Genomic DNA, 26556 nt, shown 5'->3' on the forward strand with positions numbered 1-26556 from the left:
AAACACATGAAAGAATGCTCAACATCATTAATCATTAGAGAAATGCAAATCAAAACTACAGTGAGGTATCTCCTCACACTGGTCAGAATGGCCATCATCAAAAAATCTATAAACAATAAATGCTGGAGAGGGTGTGGAGAAAAGGGAACCCTCTTGAACTGTTGGTGGGAATGTAAATTGATACAGCCACTATGGAAAACAGTATGGAAGTTCCTTAAAACACTAAAGGTAGAACTACCATATGACCCAGCAATCCCACGACTGGGCATATACCCGGAGAAAACCATAATTCAAAAAGAGTCATATACCAAAATGTTCATTGCAGCTCTATTTACAATAGCCTGGAGATGGAAACAACCTAAGTGTCCACCATCGGATGAATGGATAAAGAAGATGTGGCACATATATACAATGGAATATTACTCAGCCATAAAAAGAAATGAAATTGAGCTATTTGTAATGAGGTGGATAGACCTAGAGTCTGTCATACAGAGTGAAATAAGTCAGAAAGAGAAAGACAAATACCGTATACTAACACATATATATGGAATTTAAGAAAAAAAATGTCATGAAGAACCTAGGGGTAAGACAGGAATAAAGACACAGACCTACTAGAGAATGGACTTGAGGATATGAGGAGGGGGAAGTGTAAGCTGTGACAAAGCGATAAAGAGGCATGGACATATATACACTACCAAACGTCAGGTAGATAGCTAGTGGGAAGCAGCCGCATAGCACAGGGAGATCAGCTCGGTGCTTTGTGACCGCCTGGAGGGGTGGGATAGGGAGGGTGGGAGGGAGGGAGACGCATGAGGGAAGAGATATGGGAACATACGTATATGTATAACTGATTCACTTTGTTATAAAGCAGAAACTAACACACCATTTTAAAGCAATTATACTCCAATAAAGAGATAAAAAAAAGAGCACCCGCCAAAAAAAATTTAATTTAATTTAATTTAATCAAACTACTATATGTAAATAAAATCTGAGCTTTTACCCCTAGCTAAGTATTTGTACTCTAAGCTCTGGAGATAGTGGAAGGGACAAGAAGCTAAGAAGCAAAGCTGTATAACAAATCTAGATATCGTTATGGACAATACAAATGTCTCCATAATGATAAGCTGGACCCCAGACTGCAAGGCCACATCTTTAAGCCTGATTCACCTTCACATTTAAAATGTACTTGGACTTTTCAACAACATGATGATTTGCACAGTTGTAACTCTTTGAAAAATTTTCCCCATTACATAATATTCATGAATTAAGAGTTCTAAATAACACACTCACCTGCTTCCTAAAGAACAGTAAAAATTGACCGGGAGTTTCCAAGGAATGATATTAAGGCCTTCCTTTTGGTAACTAACATATTACACCATCTGACCACAAGACTGAAACAACATTATGTTTCCTACCAGGTGCAGGGGCTGAGAATCAACATTATGGTTTCTCTTATGTATAAGTCAGTATCAGGTCATAGTTTTGTTGAGGGGTATTTTCTAGATGTAGGGCTCAAAAAGTTTGTTGTTGTGGTCACCCAGTTTAACCAAGATATGAACCATAGGGCTGTAAGGTCTTGTCTAAATATTCTCTTAACCCAGTCTATAAGAATAAGTTGAAAAACAAGGAATGGAATTATCATTTGGTTGCTTTGTTTAGAAAATATTTTAAAACACATCTTGAATTTTTTTTTAATTACTGTTTTCTAGTTGAATTGACTACATATTCTTATACTTTTTAGACAGTCACACAAATTTATTTCAGCTGACAAGAATCTGCACTAAAAGTTATTTGACTAAACATAAAAGGAAAGAAGAAGGCCTTTAATTAAATGGCAAATATTACTCAAGACTACTTCTTTATTAATTCAGATTACTGATGCTCATGGTTCTTATATATGGACTATGGGATTTCAAAATTCTGCCATTCCAATCATTTTAATATGTTCTATTTCCAAGGCTGTTGGTTAACAAAAGTCTTTATCTCTTACAATATAAAGACTTATGATACATGCATTTTTTGGAGGACCACAATTAGGTGACATTTGTTCATTTATTATCTGTGTAGTTTCTATTATATATGAATAGAGGTTTCCAGCTTAAGATCCTTTAATTTTTAAAAATCAATACAGAAAACCCTAACCAAAATTAAATTTCATGGCATAAAATGCGGTAGAGTTGAAATGTTTCTTTGATGTGAGTGGAACGATAGCAAGAAAAAAGAGGAAAGACAATATAAACCAGAGAAGGCATAAAACATCATGGTATCTAAATAATATAATACAAAAGAAAACAGCTATGGAGGAATTAGTACATTGAAAAAAAAAGTAAAATATAATAGATGAGTTGGTTGTTATACTATGTTGCAGTTGTGATTCTGGAAAGGTAGGAGAGCATGGTGCTTATAAGCAGGGATTCTGGAGCAGATGCCCTGGGCCTGAATAACCACTCTGCCCTTACTAGCTGTACGATCCTTGACAAGTTACTTGGCTTCTGTGCGCCTAGTTTCACCATCTGCCATATATGGATAAGCAAAGAACCTACCTTATTAGGATGGGCATGAGGAATAATGAGTTGATAGATGAAAAGTCCTTGAGCAGTGTAAGACACACAGTATTACATGAGTGTGAGCTCTGAGCTAGTACTGCTATTCTTCACTCAAAGTTCTCAACGATTTTCAGAATAACACTTAAAAAAAGCTCATTCTTTATCTGTAACAATATATTTTTTATGATTGTCTCAAATGGCAGCAGGATGGCCTACCCCAGAAGATACCCATCTTTTTTAGAGGGAGGATTGTCAGTTTAGAAATATCTTCTAACTGGGGGAGGACAAGATAGGCCTAAAATATCAATTCGTACCAGAAAGTCAAAGCGTTCATGAAATGATGGGGACATATCAAGAGGACACTGAAGCTAGGATCCCTCAAGGGATCTCCAGTAACCAAATCTAGGACAATTTGTGCATCACAATAAATGAAGACAGTAGTGCATTATAAACCACTGAATGAAATGATATTTGAGTTCTTACTGATATAACTGAAAAAAAAGGAGAAAGAGAAAGAAAATTCTTTCTTACAATAGAAAGCCAGTAGGGGACTTCCCTGGCGTTCGAGTAGTTAAGATTCTGTGCTTCCAATGCAGAGGGTGTGGGTTCAATCCCTGATTGGGAACTATGATCCCACATGGTGCACGGCATGGCCAAAGAGCAAAAAAAACAAAGAAAAAATGCAATTAAAAAAAAAAAAAGAAAGCCAATAATAGATGTAGAAGATATGATGGAGTTATAAATGTTTTGTAAGATCATAGCAATAGCTGATTTAAAACAAAAATAAATCATAAGTAGATGCTAAAACTAGTAGATAAAAGATTGATAAGAAACAAGATGTTTATGAAGTCTTTAAGTTTCCCTACAAAATACTTATTAGTTACAAAGGTAAAAATAGTAACGACACAGTGGAAGACACCACTTTAAACAAGTGAACAAAGTTAACATCACCAGCTTGGGACAAATTCTGACATCATACACTATCTCATATGATGCACTGAGAAGGACACAAAACCATTTCTGTGATGTTTCTGCCAAAATGCAAAACCTGAATCTAATCATGAAGAAATATCAGACACATCTAAATGGAAACTCTTTTACAAAATGATTAGCCTGTATACTTAAAAAATAGCAAGGCCATAAAAGGTAAAAAGTGACTAAGGAATTGTTCCAGTTGAAAGGGACTAAAGAGACTTGACACATAAACACAAGTGTGATCCTGGACTAGATCTTGCAGTGGGAAAAAGAGTTATGAAGCATATATGACTGGGACAACTAATAAAATTTTAATGTGAACTGTGGATTAGGTAATAAGACTTAATTAGTATTGTATGAATGTTAAATTTCTTGATTTTGATAACTGTTTATAAAAGAGAATGTTCTTGTTTTAGGAAATATACAGAATAGGTGAATCTGGGTAGGGGTATACAGAAGTTCCTTGTACAATTCTTGCAACTTTTCTGTAAGTTTGATTAAGCACAAATTTTTACTAAAAGAAAATCTCATTAAACCATGTGAGGCAAAAACTAACAGAACTGCAAAGAGAAATGGATGAATCCACCATAATAGACAGAGACTCCAATACTCCTCTATCAGAAATGGACAGATCCAGCAGGCAGAAAATCAGTAAGGAAAGGATTGAACTCAAGAACAACATCAATCAACTGGATGTAGTTGACATCTATATACTATTTCATCCAACAACAGCAGAATAAACATTCTTCTCAGGCTCACATGGAACACTCACCAAGGTAGAACACATTCTGAGCCATAAAATACACTTTAACAAATTTAAAAGAATAGAAATCATATAATGTCTCTCTCAGATCACAATGGAATCAAGCTAGAAATCAATAACAGAAAGATACCTGCAAAATCCCCAAATATGTGGAGACTAAACAACACACTACTAAATAATACCTAGGTCAAAGAAGAAATCTAAAGAGATATTAAAAATATTTTGAATTAAATGAAAACATAAGTTATCAAAATTTGTGGGATGCAGCAGAAGTAATGCTTAGAGGGAAGTTCATAGCATTGAATGCATATATTAGAAAAGATCAAAATAAATTATCTACATTTCTACGTTAGGAAACTAAAAAAGAAGAGCAAATTAAATCCAAAGTAAGATGAAAAGAAATAGTAACAATTAGCGCAGAAATCAGTGAAAATGAAAGTAGGAAATCAATAGATAAAAATCAATGAAACCCAAAGCTGGTTCTTTGAAAAGATCATAAAATCAATAAGCCTCTAGCCAGGCTAGCCAAGAAAAAAAGAGAGAGAGAGAATACAAATTATTAATATCAGAAATAAAAGAGGGGGGGGTCTATTAAAGAAATTGAACCAATAATTAATAACCTTCCAAAACAGAAAACACCAGTACCAGATGGGTTCCCTGCTGAATTTTACCAAATGTTTGTGGAAAAAATTATACCAATTCTCTATCTTTCTTTCAGAGGACAGAAGCAGAGAGACTACTTCCTAACTCATTCTATGAGACCAGCGTTACCCTAATACCAAAACCAGACAAAGACATTATAAGAAAAGGAAACTACAGGCCAATATCTCTCATGAACGTAGATGTAAAAATTCTCAACAAAATATTAGCAAGTTGAATCCAACCATGTATAAAAAGAAAATCTCTTCAGTCCCTAAGGTGCTGACATACCCCCTGGATGAAAAAGACTATCTTTGGCTATTTGCCCATTTTGCAGTGGTATACTGATAAATGTTTAACAACCAGCTCTCTGGGAGTAGGGAGGGAAACTCTGAATTATAGCATCTGCAATTTTTGTGGTACCAAACACTCCCACTGTGGTCAATATCTACCTACTAATATGATGTCACTAAACTCTCAGTGGGAAGAGATACATGCTCTCAGTGGCAAGATCCAGAACACCACTGACAATATGCCAAAATAACAGCTAAATTCAATCAATATAGAGGCTGGGAGATAACCAAAGAAAGACAGAGGAACAGTAAACCAACAGAAAAGTGAGCAAAACAGCAGTAAGCCAATAGTTACTCAACATGAAGAGAAAAAAAATCCTGACTTTTGTTTTATGACATTTACTAATATCATTTAGCTTTTCATTATATAGACATTAGATATCATAGCTGACAAACTGTACAAAGGTTGCTCTAATCCAGTATTTCTGGTTCTTTTTACTTTGATATATTATTCTATTATAATTAGATTTCTCATTTTTCAAGATTAAAAAAACTTGGCTTTTGGTTTATTTTAAGATTTCATAACAATTAATTTTTGTAACGTAATAGAAGTTCTGAACTGCAAATCAAGATACCCAGGATCTAAGCAAATTGGCTTGGGAATCAGACAGACCTGGGTTCAAATCCTTAATTCACTTTTAGTAGGTGTGTAACCTCAATGAATTAATTATCATATATTTTCTGAATCTTAGTTTCCTTTTCTGTACAATAGAATGCAATATCCAATGCAGAGGTAACTACGACTCATTTTTGTTTGTCAATATCCCTTTTTTAGACCATCTCAGCTAAGGTGGCTCTCCCAGTTATGCTCTATCACTTCAACTCTTTGAGTTTGTCCTGTATGCTTATCAATATCTGAATGATATTCTAATTACAGCAGTTAGAATGGTGCTCAATAAGTATCTGTTGGATGAATGAATGATTAAAAGAATGAATTAACAGCCACTCTTCTATTCCATATGATTTCTTTCAGGCTGTCAAACAAGAAACCTTGCCCCTCTTGATACAAGGTGGGCAACTAGCCCAAGCTGGCTCTCAGAGCAGTATCCTTCTCCTGGACTACCTGAGTTCAGAGGTGAGCCTGGGACCCAAACAAAATCAAAGAGCGTTCTTTCGCAGAGGCTGATACCAATTATGAGAGAGAGAGAGGAACTTTTTTCCTCTGAGGCCTTTGATTATAAGGCCTCTGTGAGCCAGCTGCCGGAAGTCATATTTCCCACCACATGGAAAGAGTTTAATGGAGAAATAAAGGCAGAGAAAGGAAAGCAGAGATGAGAGATGGAAAACATGCTAGTGAAAACATGCTAGTAAAAACATTAGCCAAATCCTTGGATTCAATCATACCTGAAAGTAGAATTTTCTATGTAAGCTATGTATTTAAGTTTGATTTCTGTCACTTTAACCTGAAAGAGCCCTAATATACCACACCCCGTATATTCACTGTAAGAATATTTGCCCCGAACAGTTTTGCCACCAACTAATTGTCTGTAAGGCAATTTTGCTGTGAAAGATAAAACAATGATCAACAGGTTCGACAGTTTGGTTTCAACTAGTTGACAGTGGTTTCATTTCTCCATTGACTCAGTGCTCCCATTTTTATATTATATACATCTTAGGCCTCATAATGGTCACTACAGTGATGAGCAGATGTGAGGGTCTTAAAATAGTGGATGATAACGACTATGTATAATGACTTGATAGAAAATACGGTGATAAGAAAACTTACTGGAAATGTGAAATGAGAGAGTGTAAAGCCAGATCGCATACTATACTAAAATGATAATATATCAGTTTGCAAATCCTTTGGTGAGCACAGTCATCCCTCTCACCTGTCAAAAGCAAAAGTTTACCAAGCTATGGCAAATATAAAAGGGGCGGCTAGTAATTCATAACGGTCTTCAAGAGCATTAATTATCGATTCTTTAGCTAATTCAGATACTACAGATTGCTCTCCAGGCTGTCTTTATAAAATCTATCACACAATATTAGAAGTTGGAGGCAAAAGAATCAAGCTCCTCTTATCACCGCAAAAGGAAACGGTTACATGCTTCCCGGTAAGTTTCTTGAAAATGCTGACATTTTTTGCTATTTGATAGTGGAGAACACTATGTAGCCAGAATTTTAGTATTTGGGACAGAATCTGGCTTAGATGATTTGGTGAAATATAAGGACTGAAATTGTGATGGAACATTTAAATGTAGTCCAGATATGTAGGACCAGTTATGTATGTTACATATATTGATAAGAAATAGCATCCCTCGTCTGTTCATTTTACATTCAGGGATATCTGAAAAGACTTACAGCAGATTTTTTGTATATCAAAAAGAATTTATGTCCAACAAAAGATCCTGAATCCTTAATGAACAACTCTGAGAAAGGAAGTATCATCGTTTTCTAAGACATACCCCAATACAACTATAACATGAATTTACACACATTTTAAATGTATTCAAATATTTTCTCTATTTTCATTTTTCATGACAAAATGTTTTAAAAATTTTGTTTTTAATTTTTCATCTTAATTATATCCTTTTAAATGTTCCTCTTTTATTTTATCTTTATTATTTTATCTTCTACAACAAAATTGTCTTACGGTCTGTTTAGTTGTGCAGCAAAACTGCCTGCAGCAAAGGTTCTTACAGTGAAGATACCTAGAACCCTAGAATACCTATGTTGTAGTGCTGTTTCACAAAGTCAAAAACAACATGTAGATAAAGTACTGAGCATGGTTCCTAGCACATGACACATATTTAGTGAATGGTAGCTAATATTATTTTACTCCTCACCAGCTGTGTGTTTCTGGGCAGGTCTTTAACCTCTCTAGGCTTCATTTATTTCATGTGAAAACGAATGACTGGATTAGCTGTTATCTAAGGTCCTCATTATCTCTAAAATTCCATTAATTTGATTAAATCTACATGATTAAAAATACACCACAGTTTAGAGCCTTTTATCATGTTCAGTTATATCAGGTATTTGATGTAACACTGATTAATGTCATACCTTCACAAGTTCATCCATGAGACAGGACTAAGAACACAGAAAATGAATATGTTCAAGGGTTGAGGCCATAACATCTCTTCACAATAAAGAAGAAAAGGTAATTATAACTCCTTTGTAGGAGTCAGAAAGATGCAAGTTTTGCTTATTGGTGGATTCTCACCTGGGCAAGGTCTAATGTTGCACATGATTATTTCCACAGCATTCCCTTCACATGGCTGCCCACCATGCTGAGCTGATGGATTATTGCAAGTTCTGGTCCTGGTTCGGTTGCCATGTCCGCAGCTCCTTGTGCATTCTTCCCAAGGGCTCCACTCTGACCAGTTACCATCCACTATCCAAAGGTGACACATTACACCATTAGATATATTTCAGTTGAAAGAACTAATAGTGAGACAAGCCATAGTTAGGGAACAGAAATGAGTATCTACTGAATACGTGCCTGTCCGGTGAATAAGGAGGTTTACCTGGACACAGCTTATGTTGACAGTTCCGCATTTCTGAATCCGATCCCTGGCAAGGCTTCCCACCATTGGCTGGAGAGGGGTTGTTGCACACACGACTCCTCTTTTGGATGCCTTTCCCACAGGTGACACTGCAGGATCTCCAGGTTGACCACTGGGAAAAGCCACCATGAACTGCAAGTAAAACATTGTACTTGGTCTCTGTTTTTGTAAGTAAAAAAATTGTTAAGTCAGATTTCATTTAAGATATGCACTGGGTCTAGCGCTGAATCTATGAAGGCTGAGAGATTGCTTATGGAAGCTCTTTTTTACTGTAAAATTAAAACCTAAGCAAGATATGTATAACTGATTCACTTTGTTATAAAGCAGAAACTAACACACCATTGTAAAGCAATTATACCCCAATAAAGATGTTAAAAAAAAAAAAAAAAAAACCTAAGCAAGAGAGAAGAACTTCAAACTGCTAACTAGGGTTTCTTCCCAGCTCCAGTCCTGACTCATCTGGACATGGCTGTTGAAAGAGTCAGTGACCAAGAAATTTATATGCTATTTACTGTTTGGAAATAAGTCATTCTTTAAAGCAAAAATATGCATTGATTTTTGAGAATAAATTTAACCTAGTTTTGAATACAAAATTCAGTTCGGGATTTTGAATTATTAACGTGGTATTCTGCAGCTCTCATCGGTATTGTTTCAGTCCTTTCAGTTTGTGATGTGATTTTTGTCCTAGCCCTATAATCTAGAAGTATCTTAAAGGTAGAGGAGACTTGGACTAAGATGCTTAACGATTTTTATGATTTCGATCACTCCAGCTGCTGTTTAACATGAATATCCCAGGGTGAACGAATCACACTCACCCTGCACTATTACTGGCACTCTGACAAGGACAGAACCCATCAAGTTTCGAGCAACACATTCATATTCGGATGTATCTTCTTTCTGAGCGGCGGTGATATATAATGAGTTGTTGGACAACACATTAATTCGCTCATCCCAGGGGATAGAGTGCCCCTGACGGGACCATGTAATGGTTGGATGAGGCTCTCCAGTTGCCTGACAATTCAAGATGACTTTGCCACCAGCATTAATAATAGTTTCTATTGGCTCAAGAGTGATAACAGGAGGACCTATGGAAAAAAGCACATAGTATTTCTTAGTTTTTGTGGAATCATATTAACATTTTAAGCCATATTATATAGTAACATTATTTTGAAAAAAGTTAGGCTGATTTTTTAATACACTGTAGCTTCTCAACTATTAAGGTTGTAATGGCTATTGATAGAATGTTTTATTTAGTAAATGGCAAAAATTTAAAATCCCCAAGCAGTCTAGCCTAGAGCATGGGCTCTGCAGTCATGCTTTTCTGGATTCAAATTTTGTCTCTGCTCTTTACTACCTTTTTGAATCATTGTGTCCTTAAAAATGGTCCCTAGTTCACAGGATCTTGTTTGACTCGACTAAGATGATGTAAGCACAGCTCTTCAACAAGGTAAGCACACAATATTATTAGGACTATTGTTATTGTTAACAAGGTAAGCACACAATATTATTAGTACTGTTGCTGTTACTATCATTGCTTTTGTCTGTGTTTTACATGGTGAACATTCAGTTCTTTCCCTTACATTATTTTTGAGGTAGGGATTCATTATCAACTTATTCTTTCACCAGTGGTCATCATTCTTTAATAAACATATATGAAGAACCTACTTTTTGCCAGGCATTGTGCTAGATGCTGGGGGCACAGATATAATTTCTAGCCTCAAGGAGCTAACAGTCCACTTATAAGACAGACAAATAACTCATTATTGAGCTGTGCTATAATTTACCTGTAGAATTTGGTAATAGAATAGGTAGAATAGAGTTTAGTATACAATAGGTAAAATTGTGGTAATCTGGGAGCATAAACAATAGTGACTCAACAGATCATACAGAAGCATGTCACTGGAAATGAAGAGGAAAAGGAAAATATTCAAGAATTGTTAAGAAGGTGGGAGTGATAGAACTTAGCCATTGAATGGTATGGAATAAAGGGAGGAATTGATGACTACAGGGTTTTGATTTGGGCAATATAGTATATCTTTGGGCAATCCAGCAGAACATAGGAGATAGAACAGATTTGTTGGGAGGGAGTAAGGAATGATAATTTGCATCCATTTAGAACTGCTGAGCTTGAGATATCTGTAGGACATTCAAATGGAGATGTCTACACCACAGTTGGATATTCATATCCAGAGCTCAGAATAGAGATATGGGCTAGAAATATAGATTTGTGAGTCTTTCGTGAGTGGATAAGATTGCTTCAGAAGTGAGTCTAAAATCAGAGGAAGAGATCCAAAGACATAAACTATTACGACATCATTATTTAAGAAATGGACAGAAAATGAGCCTGTAATTGAGTTTCTTCCTTGAAGAAACTCAGGAGAAAAGGGTATCCTGGCAACCAAAGGGAGTTTCAAGAAGGAGGAAGAGGTTAACAGTATCTATACTGGATGATAGCTATTCAAATAAAGTTGTTGGAAAGAATGTAAAAGGAATTGCAAAAAACTGCTGACAGAATGTTTGTCTTTATACTGGTCTACAGTGTCAGGATAGAATATGAAAGACTTCATGGAGAAGAAGCTTGGACTGGATTTTTAAAAATGAGTAAGATTACACATAGCAAAAAGGAGGCTCCCTGGAGAGAAGGAAATAGCATAGAGATGGGTTTAGTTTTGAAAGGATGATTCATCCAGGAGAGCAGTAGCATGCAGGTTTTAAACATTTGGTTAAAATCTTATAAGAAAATCAGAAGGGTTTATGTTTGAATAGGTAAGCAAAGGGGATTGTGCTTATTCTTGATAGAGTATGTCGGGATGACAGTGGTGTTTTAGTGAGACTGAACTGAATGGTGGAATGATTTGCTCAGTGAGAGTTAATGCAATCATATAATTCAAGGCAGTGGCTGCACATTATAGACCAGGAAATGTATCTGGAATGATGGAACATAAAACAAAAATAGAAGTAAAATGTGTTTTATTGTGACATTACTATGCTAGTATTTTATGTAAAGGTACCACTGACATGTCTTTTACAAAAGTAATTATTTCATATGAGGTTTGAATCCCTCAGTGAGTGTTATTAGTGTATTATTCATATATATGCCCACATCATCCTATACAATTGCCTTCTTACTTGATGTTTACATTAACATCACTCTAGGAACTTTCAGGGCTGGTGCTTTTCCTTCTCTCCCAGTGATGAGATTACATAATGTATTCAATAAACTGTTGCTGAATAAAGTAAATGCCTCAGACTAACCACGTAACGCTAAATAACAACATAATGAATAGATGAGCTTGTCTGTTCATATTATTATGGCCAAAGAAAGTGTTAAATAAAACTTAGAATCTTAATTTAGATTGCACATTTGAACATTTCCAACTGCACATAAGGCTATAAATTAATTCAACAATAAAATTCCATATGTACATCTTTCAAAGTTGAATTAATTCTATCAGTCACATAATGATCAGTTAAATACGAGCATTTTATCTAAATGAAGACATTCCTTCTGGTGCTTTAATCTTAATTTTAAACAAATTATATTTTTGGCTTTTTTATATCCCTCATTTATTACAATGAATTTATTGTCAGTATGTAGATGAGCTAATCTAATCTAATGCAGCTTTTCTTAAACTGTCAGTGGAACACTCTTCCAGGAGAGATTAATCATGAGATGACCTACCTACACTCACCCAACAAAGGGGTGAGGAAGGTTTCACGGAAATAACATTTTTTGGGGGAAATGTAGAATATTATATTTTCCTCTTGTTGAGTTATAACTAACTCACATCTGCATATTAACATTTCTGGAAATATCTGCAGTAAAGAAATTGGTGCACCTAAGCAGGGCTTGGCATATACTAGGTGCTCTTTATATATTTAATAAATGAATAAACCTTGTTTAATCTATTTTTTTCTCAGACTTATTCAATCATGGCACTCTTTTTTCCTAATGACACCCCACAAAGTTATCATTTGGTAGATATGTATTTTAATAAAACATTGTCTTAGCAGGACATACAAACAACCTGAGTGTGTCTTTCAATGGATGAATGGATAAAGAAAATATGGTATATATATAATAGTTTGGCAAACAGCTGTTAGTAAATGCTAGTCTACAGCATCTCTCAATAGTGAATAAAGAAAATGTAAATAAATTCACCCTGTTAATTACTGAGCCTAGTCTCAAAATAAGCTGATTTCCTTAAATTGTCAACCGAATAACATTGTTCTCGGGTCAGCCCCTGAAGTGGTTCTGGGGACTGTCCAGGGAGCCATTGGAGTCTTTCATGTTTTTCTAATTATGAAAACCTGTCTTCCAATGGTTTATACTGAGGGCCTTCATCATGAACATGATAATCCTGCTCGGAGCACATAGTTATTTCACGGCAGATTGACAGCAATCGAGCTGGAGCACTCTTTTTTTTTTGCGGTACGTGGGCCTCTCACTGTTGTGGCCTCTCCCGTTGCGGAGCGCAGGCTCCGGACGTGCAGGCTCAGCGGCCATGGCTCACGGGCCCAGCCGCTCCGCGGCATGTGGGATCTTCCCAGACCGGGGCACGAACCCGTGTCCCCTGCATCGGCAGGTGGACTCCCAACCCCTGCGCCACCAGGGAAGCCCCAAGCTGGAGCACTCTTGAGTTCACTTACATTAGTCTTTATTTTCAACACTTATTTTTCAAGTGCCAGAAAATGATATTTTTGTAAGTTCATTACAACAACCGTGAGGAGCTATACGAAGGGTACTCGATTGAATATATTGCAAACAACACAAAAAGCTCTGCTACCAAGCAATTGCAAGTGTGAGCTGCATGTGTTAGATAAAATATATTGCAAAATTATATCAGTCTTATGCTTGGTAACAGCTGCTCCATCAGCAGCAGAAAAGTAAATTAGACAGACTCTGAAAGCTACCATTAATGTACCTGCTAGAAAGTTAAATGAACAATTAAATGGACATGTCTTAAAACAAGTGTTTAATTAGAGTTTGATTAAGCAGCTTACTCTGCAGAGTCAGGCTCATGCTGCGCTCCACCACCCCAGCTTCATTGGTAGCTACACATGTATAGTCACCGGCATCTTCATTCTACGGAAATAAGCAGTGTTTTATAAAAATATGTGCCTATAGAACAGCGCAAATCACTTTTTATTACCATGATGCTTGTTTCTATGCAATTTTGTTTTTGAGACGGTATTTCAATGGAAATAGAAAAACTTACATATATTTAACCACATAAATAGATTTCTTTTTAAAGAAAAGAAGAGAAAGAAATTCCTAGCTTAATTTTTTTCTGAACAACCTATCATTGCTCTCAGGGGACACTAACTGGCAGGAAACCTAAGCAGAAAATCACATTTTTTACAATCATTTATCCAAAATTATCTTATTAAAGAAAAATGCCAACACTATTCTTATAGATAGCTTAAAAAGCATTAAATAATCAGAACAAATCAACGAATATCTAGTTCTTTCTCATGGGGGTTGTTAAAAAAAAACATTAAGCTTAGCCTCCATTTAGAAAGCTTGAAATGTAGGAAAGAAAGTGAGGAACTAATTATTAATGATGACAAATCACAGAATGTAGTCACAAATTTATACAAATATATTATAGAAAATAAGGACCACATGAGTTTAGATTTGATGACTAGAGACACAGATTTTGCTAAGGTCTTGTGAACAGAAGAATTCTGGTCTTGTTAATAGAAAGAGTAAGTCAGTTAAGAGGAACTGAATTGAAGGAAGTGGAGGAGGGTGGGAGGAGAGAGACAGATGATTTAGGTGTTTAATCAGGGTATCAATGCATTATCCAAATAGAGATTTCTAGTAGGAAACTGTGAATGGAACCTGAAAGAGTTTCAGGGTTGAAGGTACAGGGTTAGGAATCTGAAATTGTATGGTGGAAAAAAATTAGTATTAGTATTAATATTGATATTAGAAGAAGTACCAAGGACTTCAGAAGTAGTAATGTTTGTGTAGAGGAAAAGGGGGGTAAAGCAGTAATGAAGAAGCCTGAGACTCATTCGTGTAGCTAGAGGTAGAAATCATCTCAAAATTGAAGGGACGATCAATAACATCTAAGGTTGAAATAAAGCCAAGGAGAAGAAAAGACTGAGAGTGGCCCATTGGAGCAGGTGATTAGATAGTATATACTAATTAACTAATTCAACAGTAGGTTAACAAATTACCCTCATTTAGTCTAGTTAAGAATTTTTCAGATAAAATATCTCATTCACTTGACCCCCAAATTAGAATAACTGAAAGTACTAATCACTGTCTGAATTACTGAAACTTTTGGACAGCCTAATATAGTTATCGACTTGGTGATGAAATCTAACATTTATTTGTAATTTACAATGTTGTAATTCTTCAATTTCCGCATTCTAAAACAGATTTGAGGAAGTTATCTACTGATGCTGAACAATAGGTCAATGATGGAGAACAAAGCAGCAAAATTATTTTGTTGCTTGTACTTCTTTGAAGGGCTAAAAATCATCAATTTGAACCATTGTTTCAGTTTTTTAAAAGAACCCATTGACTCAGATTTTATGATTAAAATAGGAATGCATGAGAAACTTTTCCCATCCATGGCACCTATAGAGAGGCATTGATTGTGACAGCTAAAGTGCATACTGACAATTCCAGTGTGACTTACTATAGTGCCATAAATGGCCAGGGAGCCGTTTCCAAGTTGCCGAATTCTGTGGCTAATTTCAATATCCATCCCCCTTCTGTTCCACTGGATAGTTGGAGCGGGATCACCTTTCACCTCACAATTCAGGATTGCATTACCACCAAGTGGTTCAATCCAGTTAGAAGGGTAATCACCTTTGAAGACTGGAGGTTCTGGGGAAATAACAAAAGATGAGTATAAGAAAAAGGAAGCTCCAGTAATTTCTTTGTGATTCTGATCTATTTAAAAGATAATTTAGTGAAGAGGGGAAAAGCCACTTTTGAGCCCCATGGATCTTCCAGAATTAATTGCTCATGCTAATCAATGAGATAATTTTGTCCATTTCAATAACCTAAGTGGATGATACCATTTTGTGCCAAATGATCTCTTTACATACTGCTTACCTACTTTTGAGTTGAATGTTCATAATTTTTTTTATGTCATGAATTTGCATATCTGTGAAATAAGACTAAATGGATTAATAAATTGAAGTTATATTGTATTACTATACAATAAGGAGGCAAAACACAAACCATTCATCATAAATAAATTTAAAATAGAAGACTTTTTATCTACCTTTCACATAAACAAATCCAATTGCCTTCACAAAACCAACGCTATTCTCTGCAGTGCACACGTAAGTACCCGAATCTTCTTTTGACATCCTTTCAATAACAAGTTCACTGTGTCCATTTACACTGTCAAAGTGGGCTGAAGGAAACAAGGTAGAAAGCAACATAAATGCCTCTCAGTAACCTAGGAAAATAATCAGTACAGCTCAATATTTTGCAGGTTAGATTTATGAATTGGTTAGCAACTGAACCAAAGAGATCTCATTATGACACTGGAGGAGAGAGCCTTTTCCAGGGATTTCTTCCTGAGCTATTTGCTGTGTCTCTAGACACTTGTTTGAAGAATGAAAAAAAAAAGAAGGAACAGGAGAAGAGAATGAAAACAAACATCTTTCAAAATTAATTTTCGATTTGAAGTACACCTTTCATCTCAAAAGGGTTGCCTAAAGCTGGCTCACAGTCTCTCTGGGTTTCAAAAAATCTTTCATTCAGAAATATGACATTTTCCATTTCATTTCTCACACCACTTTTCCTCCCAAACAATTTACATCAAAATATAATTCAACTGACCTGGCAGCTCAGAGGGGAAATCATGAAAATGTACGCTAGTTAGGTAATAAATAATAACAACAAGATTAATTTTGTAATAATTTGAACTTCTCCATAGGTGATGATGATATAAATATTTAAAAAGGTATTTACAATACTTGGAATAGAGTATAAGATAAACATGCTAATCCTAAAATAATCAATACTAAATAAGATTTTGATTAGACCAGCCAATATCTGATTATGTTAAGTATGTTTACCTTGCATGTTCTCTCCCATTCAAATTATATTTTAAAGTTTCATACTGCTGAATATTATGTGGAAAATTAAGCTTTAAAAATTGAAATAGCTAAGTTAGTACTACGCCTTCAGAAAAGAGTACTGATTAAGTTTTTTAGAGTTTATTTTTCTTTAGTAAGATATACTATTATTGTTAAGGTGATACAGTTGGTGAATTCTAGTGATTAACATAAATCTTTATAGCAGAGAAAACTCAAGCTTATTACTAATTTTCCAGCAAGGCATTTGTAAATGCAGTACTTCAGAACTCAATTTTGGGATGCAACAATTTCTCTTTACAGACAATATCTTTATGCTGGTCATAAAGTCTAACAAATAGAGACACTTGTCCTCCCAGGGATGAGGGCTCCTGGGCTTTAAAAAAAAATGGAGATTGGTTTTGAGTTCTCTATGGGTGTACTATTCACTTCTTAAGAATTAAATTACCAACCTGGGATAATATTGTTATTGAAGGTCCATGTTAACTTGGGCAATGGAATACCAGTTGCTTTACAGTTTAATCGTAGCTGTTCTCCTTTATTTAATGACACATCTCCAGGAAGTTCAGTAAAAGTGGGGAGAACATGCACAGTCAGGCTGACGGTGTGTGTGTCTTCACCTGCAGCATTGTTAGCAACGCAGGTATAGGTGCCAGAATCCTCTGGCTTAAAGAAAGAAAAATCATACGGCTTAAAATTACATAATCTTGCATTATACTACATATAATACATAAAGTTACATAGCTTGGTTCCCAAAGGAGCACTCTTCTTTAAAGACAGTTTAAATTTCCATCTTGTAGTCTGAACCATCTGGCTAGCTTTTAAATGACATAATTTAAAATGTATAAGAATTTAAACAAAAGCCCATACCTTATAGAACTATAGAATTTATAATAATAAGATCTCAGAAAACTTTAAAGTTTATTAAACATCAACTGCTGTACTGCAATGTACAAATAAAGAGCAAATAGTCCCAAAGGCTGTTAGAATCTTCACAGCATAGTTGGCTCTCTGGGTAATGTGGCACCACAGTCCACCAAAATTATCAAAGGAAATGGCAAGAGTAAGGGCAATAACACCTGCAATTCCAAAACTTCACCTGCTAAATCCAGCTCTTGGCCCTCACTTTATTAGATGTATTGGCAGCATTTGACACAATTCTGGCTTCCTTCTTTTTAAAACCATGTCTTCACTTGGCTTCCAGGATACCCCATTCCCCTAGTTTCCTTCCTACTTCACTGGTTGCTCCTTTTCCATCTCCTTTTGCTGGCTTCCCCTCCACATTAATGTCTTTATGTTGGTACGTGAGAGGGCTCAGACTTAGTTCTCTTTTCTTCTGTATCTGCACTCACCTCTTTGGTGATCTCATCCAGTCTTATGGCTTTAAATATCATCTATCTACTGATGAGTAACACGATGTCCAGCCCAGATCTTTCTTCCAAATTCCAACTACATTGAACTTTTCATTCCAACTCTCTGCTTAGATGTCTAAAAGACATCTCAAACTCATGTCCAAAACTGAACTCCCCATTTCCCCTTCCTGTTCTATCTGCAGCCTTCACACCATCTCAGCTGATGGCTACTTTGTTCTTCCAGTTGTTCATGCCTTTGTTCTTAGACATTTGAGTTATCCTTTATTCTTTTCTTTTTCAGACTCTACTTGCAATCTAGCTAGGAAATCCTAGCTTCAAAGTATGTGCAAAATCCAATCACCTCTCACCCCTTCTCTGCTAATGTTCAGCTTTTTTTTTTTAATTAATTTTTATTGGAGTACGGTTGCTTTACAATTCTGTGTTAGCCTCAACTGCACAACAAAATGAATCAGCCATATGCATACAGATATCCCCTCCCTTTTGGACCTCCCTCCCATTTAGGTTACCACAGTGCACTAGGTGTGTTCCCTGTGCTGTACAGCATGTTCCCATCAGTTGTCCATTTTACACACAGTATCTGGATAAAGAAGATGTGGTACATATATACAATGGAATATTACTCAGCCATAAAAAGGAATGAAATTGGGTCAGAGACGTGGATTGACCTAATGTTCAGCTTTGAGTCCTATAATCTCTCCTCTGCCTCCAGACCATCTTCCCAACTGGTCTCTTCTGTTTCTATCCTTGCCTTCCTACCGTATATTCTCATGGAATAGGAGGAGGAGGAAGAGGGGTGGGGGGAGGGAAGGGGGAGGAGGAGCCAATGCAATGTTGCAAAAACATAAGGCAGACCACATTGTTCCCCTGCTCAAAACCTGTAATGGATTCTGATTTTACTCAGAGTAAAATGCAAAATTGTTATGACCTGCAAGACACTACCTGTATCTGGCTTTCATTTTTCTCTGACTTCTTTCTCTCTCTTTTCATTCTTTTTCTTCTTTGCTTTCACTGGCCTTCTGTTTCTCAAATACATCAGACATGTTCCTACCTTACATTCTCACGTTCTTTGCACCCACCTTAATTTCTTTGCTGCTAAAATGTGGGGGAAGAGCATCCCAGTTTTCTCTGCCTGGGATGCTCCTCTTCCAGATATTTGCTTAGCTAACTCACTTCCTTCAAATTTTGCTCAAAATGTCTCCTTCCCAAAGGACATTTACTCTGACTATGCTATTTAAAAATGTAACCTGGGGCTTCCCTGGCGGCGCAGTGGTTGAGAGTCTGCCTGCCGATGCAGGGGACACGGGTTCGTGCCCGGGTCAGGGCAGATCCCACATGCCGCGGAGCGGCTCAGCCCGTGAGCCATGGCCGCTGAGCCTGCGCGGCTCCGCAACGGGAGAGGCCACAACAGTGAGAGGCCCGCGTACCGCAAAAAAAAAAAAAAAAATGTAACCTGTACTCCTCCAACTTCTGATCCCCTTTACCCTGCTCTTCTTTTATTTTTCATACCAGTTGTTTTCTTTTGGCAACTGGTATGAAACAATACATTGTTTATTTTTATTTGTTATTGTCTATCTCCCTCCTCTAGAAATAAACTCCACGAGGGCAAGGATCTTTGATTCTTTTGTTCCCTGATGTATTTATTCCCAGTGCCTAAATCAGTGTTGATCACACTGATAAATAAATATTTGTTGAATTAATGACTGAATGCTTCTGACTGCGTTAAGGTCCATATTACAGACTTTTTCTTCTTTTCAAAAAGTTTAAGAATATATATTTTTGCACTGAAGCATCAAAAAACTGATTGGAAATGCAGCATAAAAACTGTAATTACTCATTATAGATATAATCTAAATTTGGTTGGTTGTATACTCATTTTTTTAAAGGCAAACAGGAATAAATCATATTCCATGTAAAGGTCTCCCTACTCTGACACCACTTAGCTATTCTTAAAATTCCCAGGTTATAACAACTTAAGTTTAAAATCAAGGATTTTATGGAAGTAAAGCTTTTGAAAATCTGGTTTGCACATATTATTCACAAATAGACTTCTTATCATTTGTGTCCTTCATCCAGTTTTTATAAGCTACCTTATTGTTGATATATTTCTTAATGTATCTGAGTCACTGTCTCACTAAAAGTCTAAACTTTTCTTACTTAATTTCTTCAGGTCTAAGAGTGATTAAGGGGCCTAATTCAACATTCTTGAACCTGGGAGTAATCCCTACTGGAGATATTTACCAGCTTAAGCAAACAAACAAGTACACAAATTTATCTTTATTTTATCAATTCTAAAATTCATACTTTTAACTTTTAATATCTCTGAATTTGGGATACAACTTAAAAATTGATGATCTTCTCTAGTTTACTTGACTATATATTTTTGTCTTAGTGGCACATAAAATATTGGTGCATCTTAGAATTGATGGAAACTTAGATTTGAAAAAATACACTTTCTACTAGCACATGAGACAGAGCTAACCTATCACTAGAGCTATTTATCTGGTAATTCCAGGAGTCTGGCTAAAGGCTGAAATTATACTGTGAAGTGAATGTGATCAATTTATCATTTTAATTTGTTCAAATTTAATTCTATGAAGACTTTGTAATGAAATTTAGGCACTTTGAAGGGTAATGAAAAGGAATAAGATAGGAATAAAGCTCTGAAAGTGATTCACATTTTAATCATGTTTAATATTTAGTGCCAAGTGTTGATACTCTCAAACCACATGATAATTTTTTAAAAAGTCATGTGGTATGCATAGATACAGATTCCTCTTCAAGTGGGCTCACACTGAAAAACTGAGATGCTTCCCATAGCTACAATTTTGCAGACTGGCGACGTACCACCTAAGAATATTCAAAAACCCCAGCTTGCACTGATCCCTAAGACTAAGAGTTATTTAAAAACCTGAAAAGAGCAAAAAGCCTCCTTTTTGTATTTGCTTAATAATACATCAGACATTCTTACATCTCTACTCTTCTAACCATCCTCATGCATCGTTACAAACATGGAATATAACAGAGGCTTAGAATTTTTCCTGATAAACACAGATTTCCACAAAAATAAAATAATTTTAGAAGGAGGCCACTTATGAGTTCTCACGATCTGCTAAATACTATTCTCGGGGACATAAAATGAAATATGTGTAAAATTAATTCTTTGACCTGAATTTATAAGAGTACTTTCTTTCCTTTCATTATTAAAAAATACATTTCTGAGCTAAGTCACTAAATGTAAAAAGGTGAATTAATAATCTGGCTTAATGTATCTATTCGTGTCTATTAAACTTACCACAACATTTTCCAGAATGAGCTCCCCATAGGGTTCGACAGTGTGTTTTCCTAACAAGTTAGCCAAAAGAACATTGTCTTTTTTCCAGTTAATCGCTGGTGTGGGGATTCCATCAGCCACGCATGGAAGAACGGCTTGTGAATTCTCATTGACGGTGTAATGTACTTCTGTACTTTGAATTCTAGGTGGTACTATGAAGAGTTTAAAAAATGATAGATATTCAGGATGTTGAATTCAATAATATCTTTATTCACACTGAAAATTAACACACAATAGACTTTCTTGAGGGTAACTTGCTAGAAATACTAACAAAATTTATCAAGCCGTTTACTTGTTTCTTACTATGAAAGCAATCCATATTTTTGATGCTAGCAAGAATTCTAATGCATCTGTACTTGTTGAATATCAATTTCTGAAAAAATGACAGAACTGGTGAGAAATATTTAGATTTTATTTGACTTCCTGACTTTTCCTTACTTGAGTTTCTTTTGCTTATTGCAGTGAGGTAAAATAAACAAGAGCAACTAAAACCAAAAATGCTTCTATAGTTGTATAATTGCTAGATTTGTATCACAGAGATATTGTGAGGATAGACTAATAAAAGTCCCTAGTTAAAAACACTGCAAAATACTCACCCCATATTAAATATCACATAGTGCTAAAGAAAAAACTACTTATTGCAATATTTCACATGTGTTACAACAAATGCAAGTAAAACCAGAAAAGACATTTAATTCAGTTTTTATACTGTCACAGAAATTTTTACAGTGATTTCATAATTCTGTGCAAATACTGCCTTTGCCTCAAATTTTTTTGAAATAGAATTTAGGCAATATAGAAAGGACAATTGACTATTTCAGGGTACTAACAAATACTTTAGTGAACTTGGAACTAAGATATTCACTTCTAAAAGAAAGGCATAAAAATATTAAGAATACTTGGCTCAAAAAGTAAAAATAGAGATTGGTTCAAGAAGGCAAAGTAGAAGGACGTGTGCTCACTCCCTCTTGCAAGAGCACTGGAATCACAACTAATTGCTGAACAATCACTGACAGGAAGACATGGGAACTCACCAGAAAAGATACCCCACATGCAAAGACAAAGGAGAAGCTGAAATGAGACGGCAGGCAGGGCGCTATCACAATAAAATCAAATTCCATAACCGCTGGGTGGGTGACTCACAAACTGGAGAACAACTATACCACAGAAGTCCACCTACTGGAGTGAAGGTTCTGAGTCCCATGTCAGGCTTACCAACCTGGGGGTCCGGGAACGGGAGGAGGAATTCCTAGAGAATCAGACTGTGAAGGCTAGTGAGATTTGATTGCAGGACTTTGACAGGACTGGGGGAAACAGAGACTCCACTCTTGGAGGGCACACACAAAGTAGTGTGCGCACCGGGACCCAGGGGAAGGAGCAGTGGCCCCATAGGAGACTGAACCAGACCTACCTGCTAGTGGTGGAGGGTCTCCTGTAGAGGTGGGGGGCAGCTGTGGCTCACCAAGGGACAAGGACACTGGCAGCAGAAGTTGTGGGAAGTATTCCTTGGCGTGAGCCCTCCCAGAGTCTGCCATAAGCCCCACCAAAGAGCCCGGATAGGCTCCAGTGTTGGGTCGTCTCAGGCCAAACAACCAACAGGGAGGGAACCCAGCCCCACCCATCAGCAGACAAGCAGATTAAAGATTTATTGAGCTCTATCAACCACCAGTCCCTCCCATCAGGAAACTTCCACAAGCCTCTTAGATAGCCTCATCCACAAGAGGGCAGACAGCAGAAGCAAGAAGAATTACAATCCTGCAGCCTGTGGATCAAAAACCACATTCACAGAAAGATAGATGAAAAGGCAGAGGGCTATGTACCAGATGAAGGAACAAGATAAAACCGCAGAAAAACAACTAACTGAAATGGAGACAGGCAATCTTCCAGAAAAAGAATTCAGAATAATGATAGTGAAGATGATCCAGGACCTTGGAAAAAGAATGGAGGCAAAGATCAAGAAGATGAAAGAAATGTTTAACAAAGACCTAGAAGAATTAAAGAACAAACAAACACAGATGAACAATACAATAACTGAAATGAAAGCTATACTAGAAGGAATCAATAGCAGAATAACTGAGGCAGAAGAACGGATAAGTGACCTGGAAGACAGAATGGTGGAATTCACTGCTGCTGAACACAGTAAAGAAAAAAGAATGAAAACAACTGAAGACAGCCTAAGAGACCTCTGGGATAACATTAAATGCAACAACATTCGCATTATAGGGGTCCCAAAAGGAGAAGAGAAAGAGAAAGGACCCGAGAAAATATTTCAAGAGATTATAGTTGAAAATTTCCCCAACATGGGAAAGGAAATAGCCACCCAAGTCCAGGAAGCGCAGAGAGTGCCACACAGGATAAACCCAAGGAGAAATACGCTGAGACACATAGTAATCAAATTGGCAAAAATTAAAGACAAAGAAAAATTATTGAAAGCAGCAAGGGAAAAATGACAAATAACATACAAGGGAACTCCCATAAAGTTAACAGCTGATTTCTCAGCAGAAACTCTACAAGCCAGAAGGGGCTGGCATGATATACTTAAAGTGATGAAAGGGAAGAACCAGAACCAAGATTACTCTACCCGGCAAGGATCTCATTTAGATTCGATGGAGAAATCAAAAGCTTTACAGACAAGCAAGAACTAAGAGAATTCACACCACCAAACCAGCTCTACAACAAATGCTAAAGGAACCTCTCTAAGTGGGAAACACAAGAGAAGAAAAGGATCTACAAACACAAACCCAAAACAATTAAAAAAATGGCAATAGGAACATACATATCAATAATTTCCTTAAAAGTGAATGGATTAAGTGCTCCAACCAAAAGACACAGGCTTGCTGAATGGATACAAAAACAAGACCCATATATATGCTGTCTACAAGAGACGCACTTCAGACCTAGGGACACATACAGACTGAAAGTGAGGGGAAGGGAAAACGTATTCCATGCAAATGGAAATCAAAAGAAAGCTGGAGTAGCAATTCTCATATCAGATAAAACAGACTTTAAAATAAAGAATGTTACAAGAGACAAGGAAGGACACTACATAATGATCAAGGGATCAATCCAAGAAGAAGATATAACAATTATAAATATATATGCACCCAACATAGGAGCACCTCAATACATAAGGCAAATGCAAACAGCTCTAAAAAAGGGTATCAACAGTAACACAATAACAGTGGGGGACTTTTTACATTTTTTACACTTTTTTACACTTTTTACATTTACACCAATGGACAGATCATCTGAACAGATAATTAATAAGGAAACAGAAGCTTTAAATGACACAATAGACCAGATAGATTTAACTGATATTCATAGGACTTTCCATCCAAAAACAGTAGACTACACTTTCTTCTCAAGTGCGCATAGAATATTCTCCAGGATAGATCACATCTTGGGTCACAAATAAAGCCTCAGTAAATTTAAGAAAATTGAAATCATATCAAGCATCTCTTCTGACCACAACACTATGAGATTTGAAATCAATTACAGGGAAAAAAAATGTAAAAAACAGAAACACATGGAGGCTAAACAATACATTACTAAATAACCAAGAGATCACTGAAGAAATCAAAGAGGAAATCAAAAAATGCCTACAGACAAATGACAGTGAAAACATGACGATCCAAAACCTATGAGATGCAGCAAAAGCAGTTCTAAGAGGGAAGTTTATAGCTATACAAGCCTACCTCAAGAAACAAGAAACATCTCAAATAAACAATGTAACCTTACACCTAAAGGACCTAGAGAAAGAAGAACAAACAAAACCCAAAGTTAGCAGAAGGAAAGAAATCATAAAGATCAGATCAGAAATAAATGAAATAGAAGCAAAGAAAACAATAGCAAAGATCAATAAAACTAAAAGCTGGTTCTTCGAGAAGATAAACAAAATTGATAAACCATTACCCAGACTCATCAAGAAAAAGAGGGAGAGGACTCAAATCAATAAAATTAGAAATGAAAAAGGAGAAGTTACAACAGACACCACAGAAATACAAAGCATACTAAGAGACTACTACAAGCAACTCTATGCCAATAAAATGGACAACCTGGAAGAAATGGACAAAATCTTAGAAAGGTATAACGTCCAAGACTGAATCAGGAAGAAATAGAAAATATGAACAGACCAACCCAAGTAATGAAATTGAAACTGTGATTAAAATTCTTCCAAGAAACAAAAGTCCAGGATCAGATGGCTTCACAGGTGAATTCTAGAAGAATTTAGAGAAGAGCTAACACCCATCCTTTTAGAGAAGAGCTAACACCCATCCTTCTCAAACTCTTCCAAAAAATTGCAGAGGAAGGAACACTCCCAAACTCATTCTGTGAGGCCACCATCACCCTGATACCAAAACCAAACAAAGACACTACAAAATAGAAAATTACAGACCAATATCACTGATGAATATAAATGCAAAAATCCTCAACAAAATACTAGCAAACAGAATCCAACGACACATTAAAAGGATCATACACCATGATTAAGTGAGATTATCCGAGAGATGCAGTGATTCTTCAATATATGCAAATCAATGTGATACACCACATTAACAAATTGAAGAATAAAAACCATATGATCATCTCAATAGATGCAGAAAAAGCTTTTGACAAAATTCAACAGCGATTTATGATAAAAACTCTCCAGAAAGTGGGCATAGAGGGAAGCTACTTCAACATAATAAAGGCCATATACAACAAACCCAGAGCAAACATCATTCTCAATGGTGAAAAACTGAAAGCATAGCATCTAAGATCAGGAATAAGACAAGGATGTCCAGTCTCACCACTATTATTCAATATAGTTTTGGATAGCTATGGCAATCAGAGAAGAAAAAGAAATAAAAGGAATACAAGCTGTAAAAGAAGAAGCAAAATTGTCACTGTTTGCAGATGACATGATACTATACATAGAGAATCCTAAAGATGCCACCAGAAAACTACTAGAGCTAATCAATGAATTTGGTGAAGTTGCACGATACAAAATTAATGCACAG

At 36.1% G+C, this 26556-nt stretch overlaps 1 protein-coding gene across 1 annotated transcript in view; it reads right to left on the reverse strand.

The window, feature by feature from the left end:
• The window catches only part of HMCN1 (hemicentin 1), a 522545-nt gene that overhangs the window by 78333 nt on the left and 417656 nt on the right, over nucleotides 1–26556 (reverse strand). The window contains exons 82-89 of the mRNA XM_033853373.2: nucleotides 21518–21708; nucleotides 17305–17518; nucleotides 16030–16164; nucleotides 15436–15626; nucleotides 13787–13868; nucleotides 9598–9867; nucleotides 8744–8914; nucleotides 8440–8610 (exon numbers count right to left, since the gene is read on the reverse strand). Of these exons, the coding sequence (XP_033709264.1) occupies nucleotides 8440–8610; nucleotides 8744–8914; nucleotides 9598–9867; nucleotides 13787–13868; nucleotides 15436–15626; nucleotides 16030–16164; nucleotides 17305–17518; nucleotides 21518–21708 (1425 nt within the window). The remainder of the gene's footprint in view (nucleotides 1–8439; nucleotides 8611–8743; nucleotides 8915–9597; nucleotides 9868–13786; nucleotides 13869–15435; nucleotides 15627–16029; nucleotides 16165–17304; nucleotides 17519–21517; nucleotides 21709–26556) is intronic.

Source organism: Tursiops truncatus, chromosome 1, assembly GCF_011762595.2.
Source record: "Tursiops truncatus isolate mTurTru1 chromosome 1, mTurTru1.mat.Y, whole genome shotgun sequence".
Classification (NCBI taxonomy): Eukaryota; Metazoa; Chordata; class Mammalia; order Artiodactyla; family Delphinidae; genus Tursiops; species Tursiops truncatus.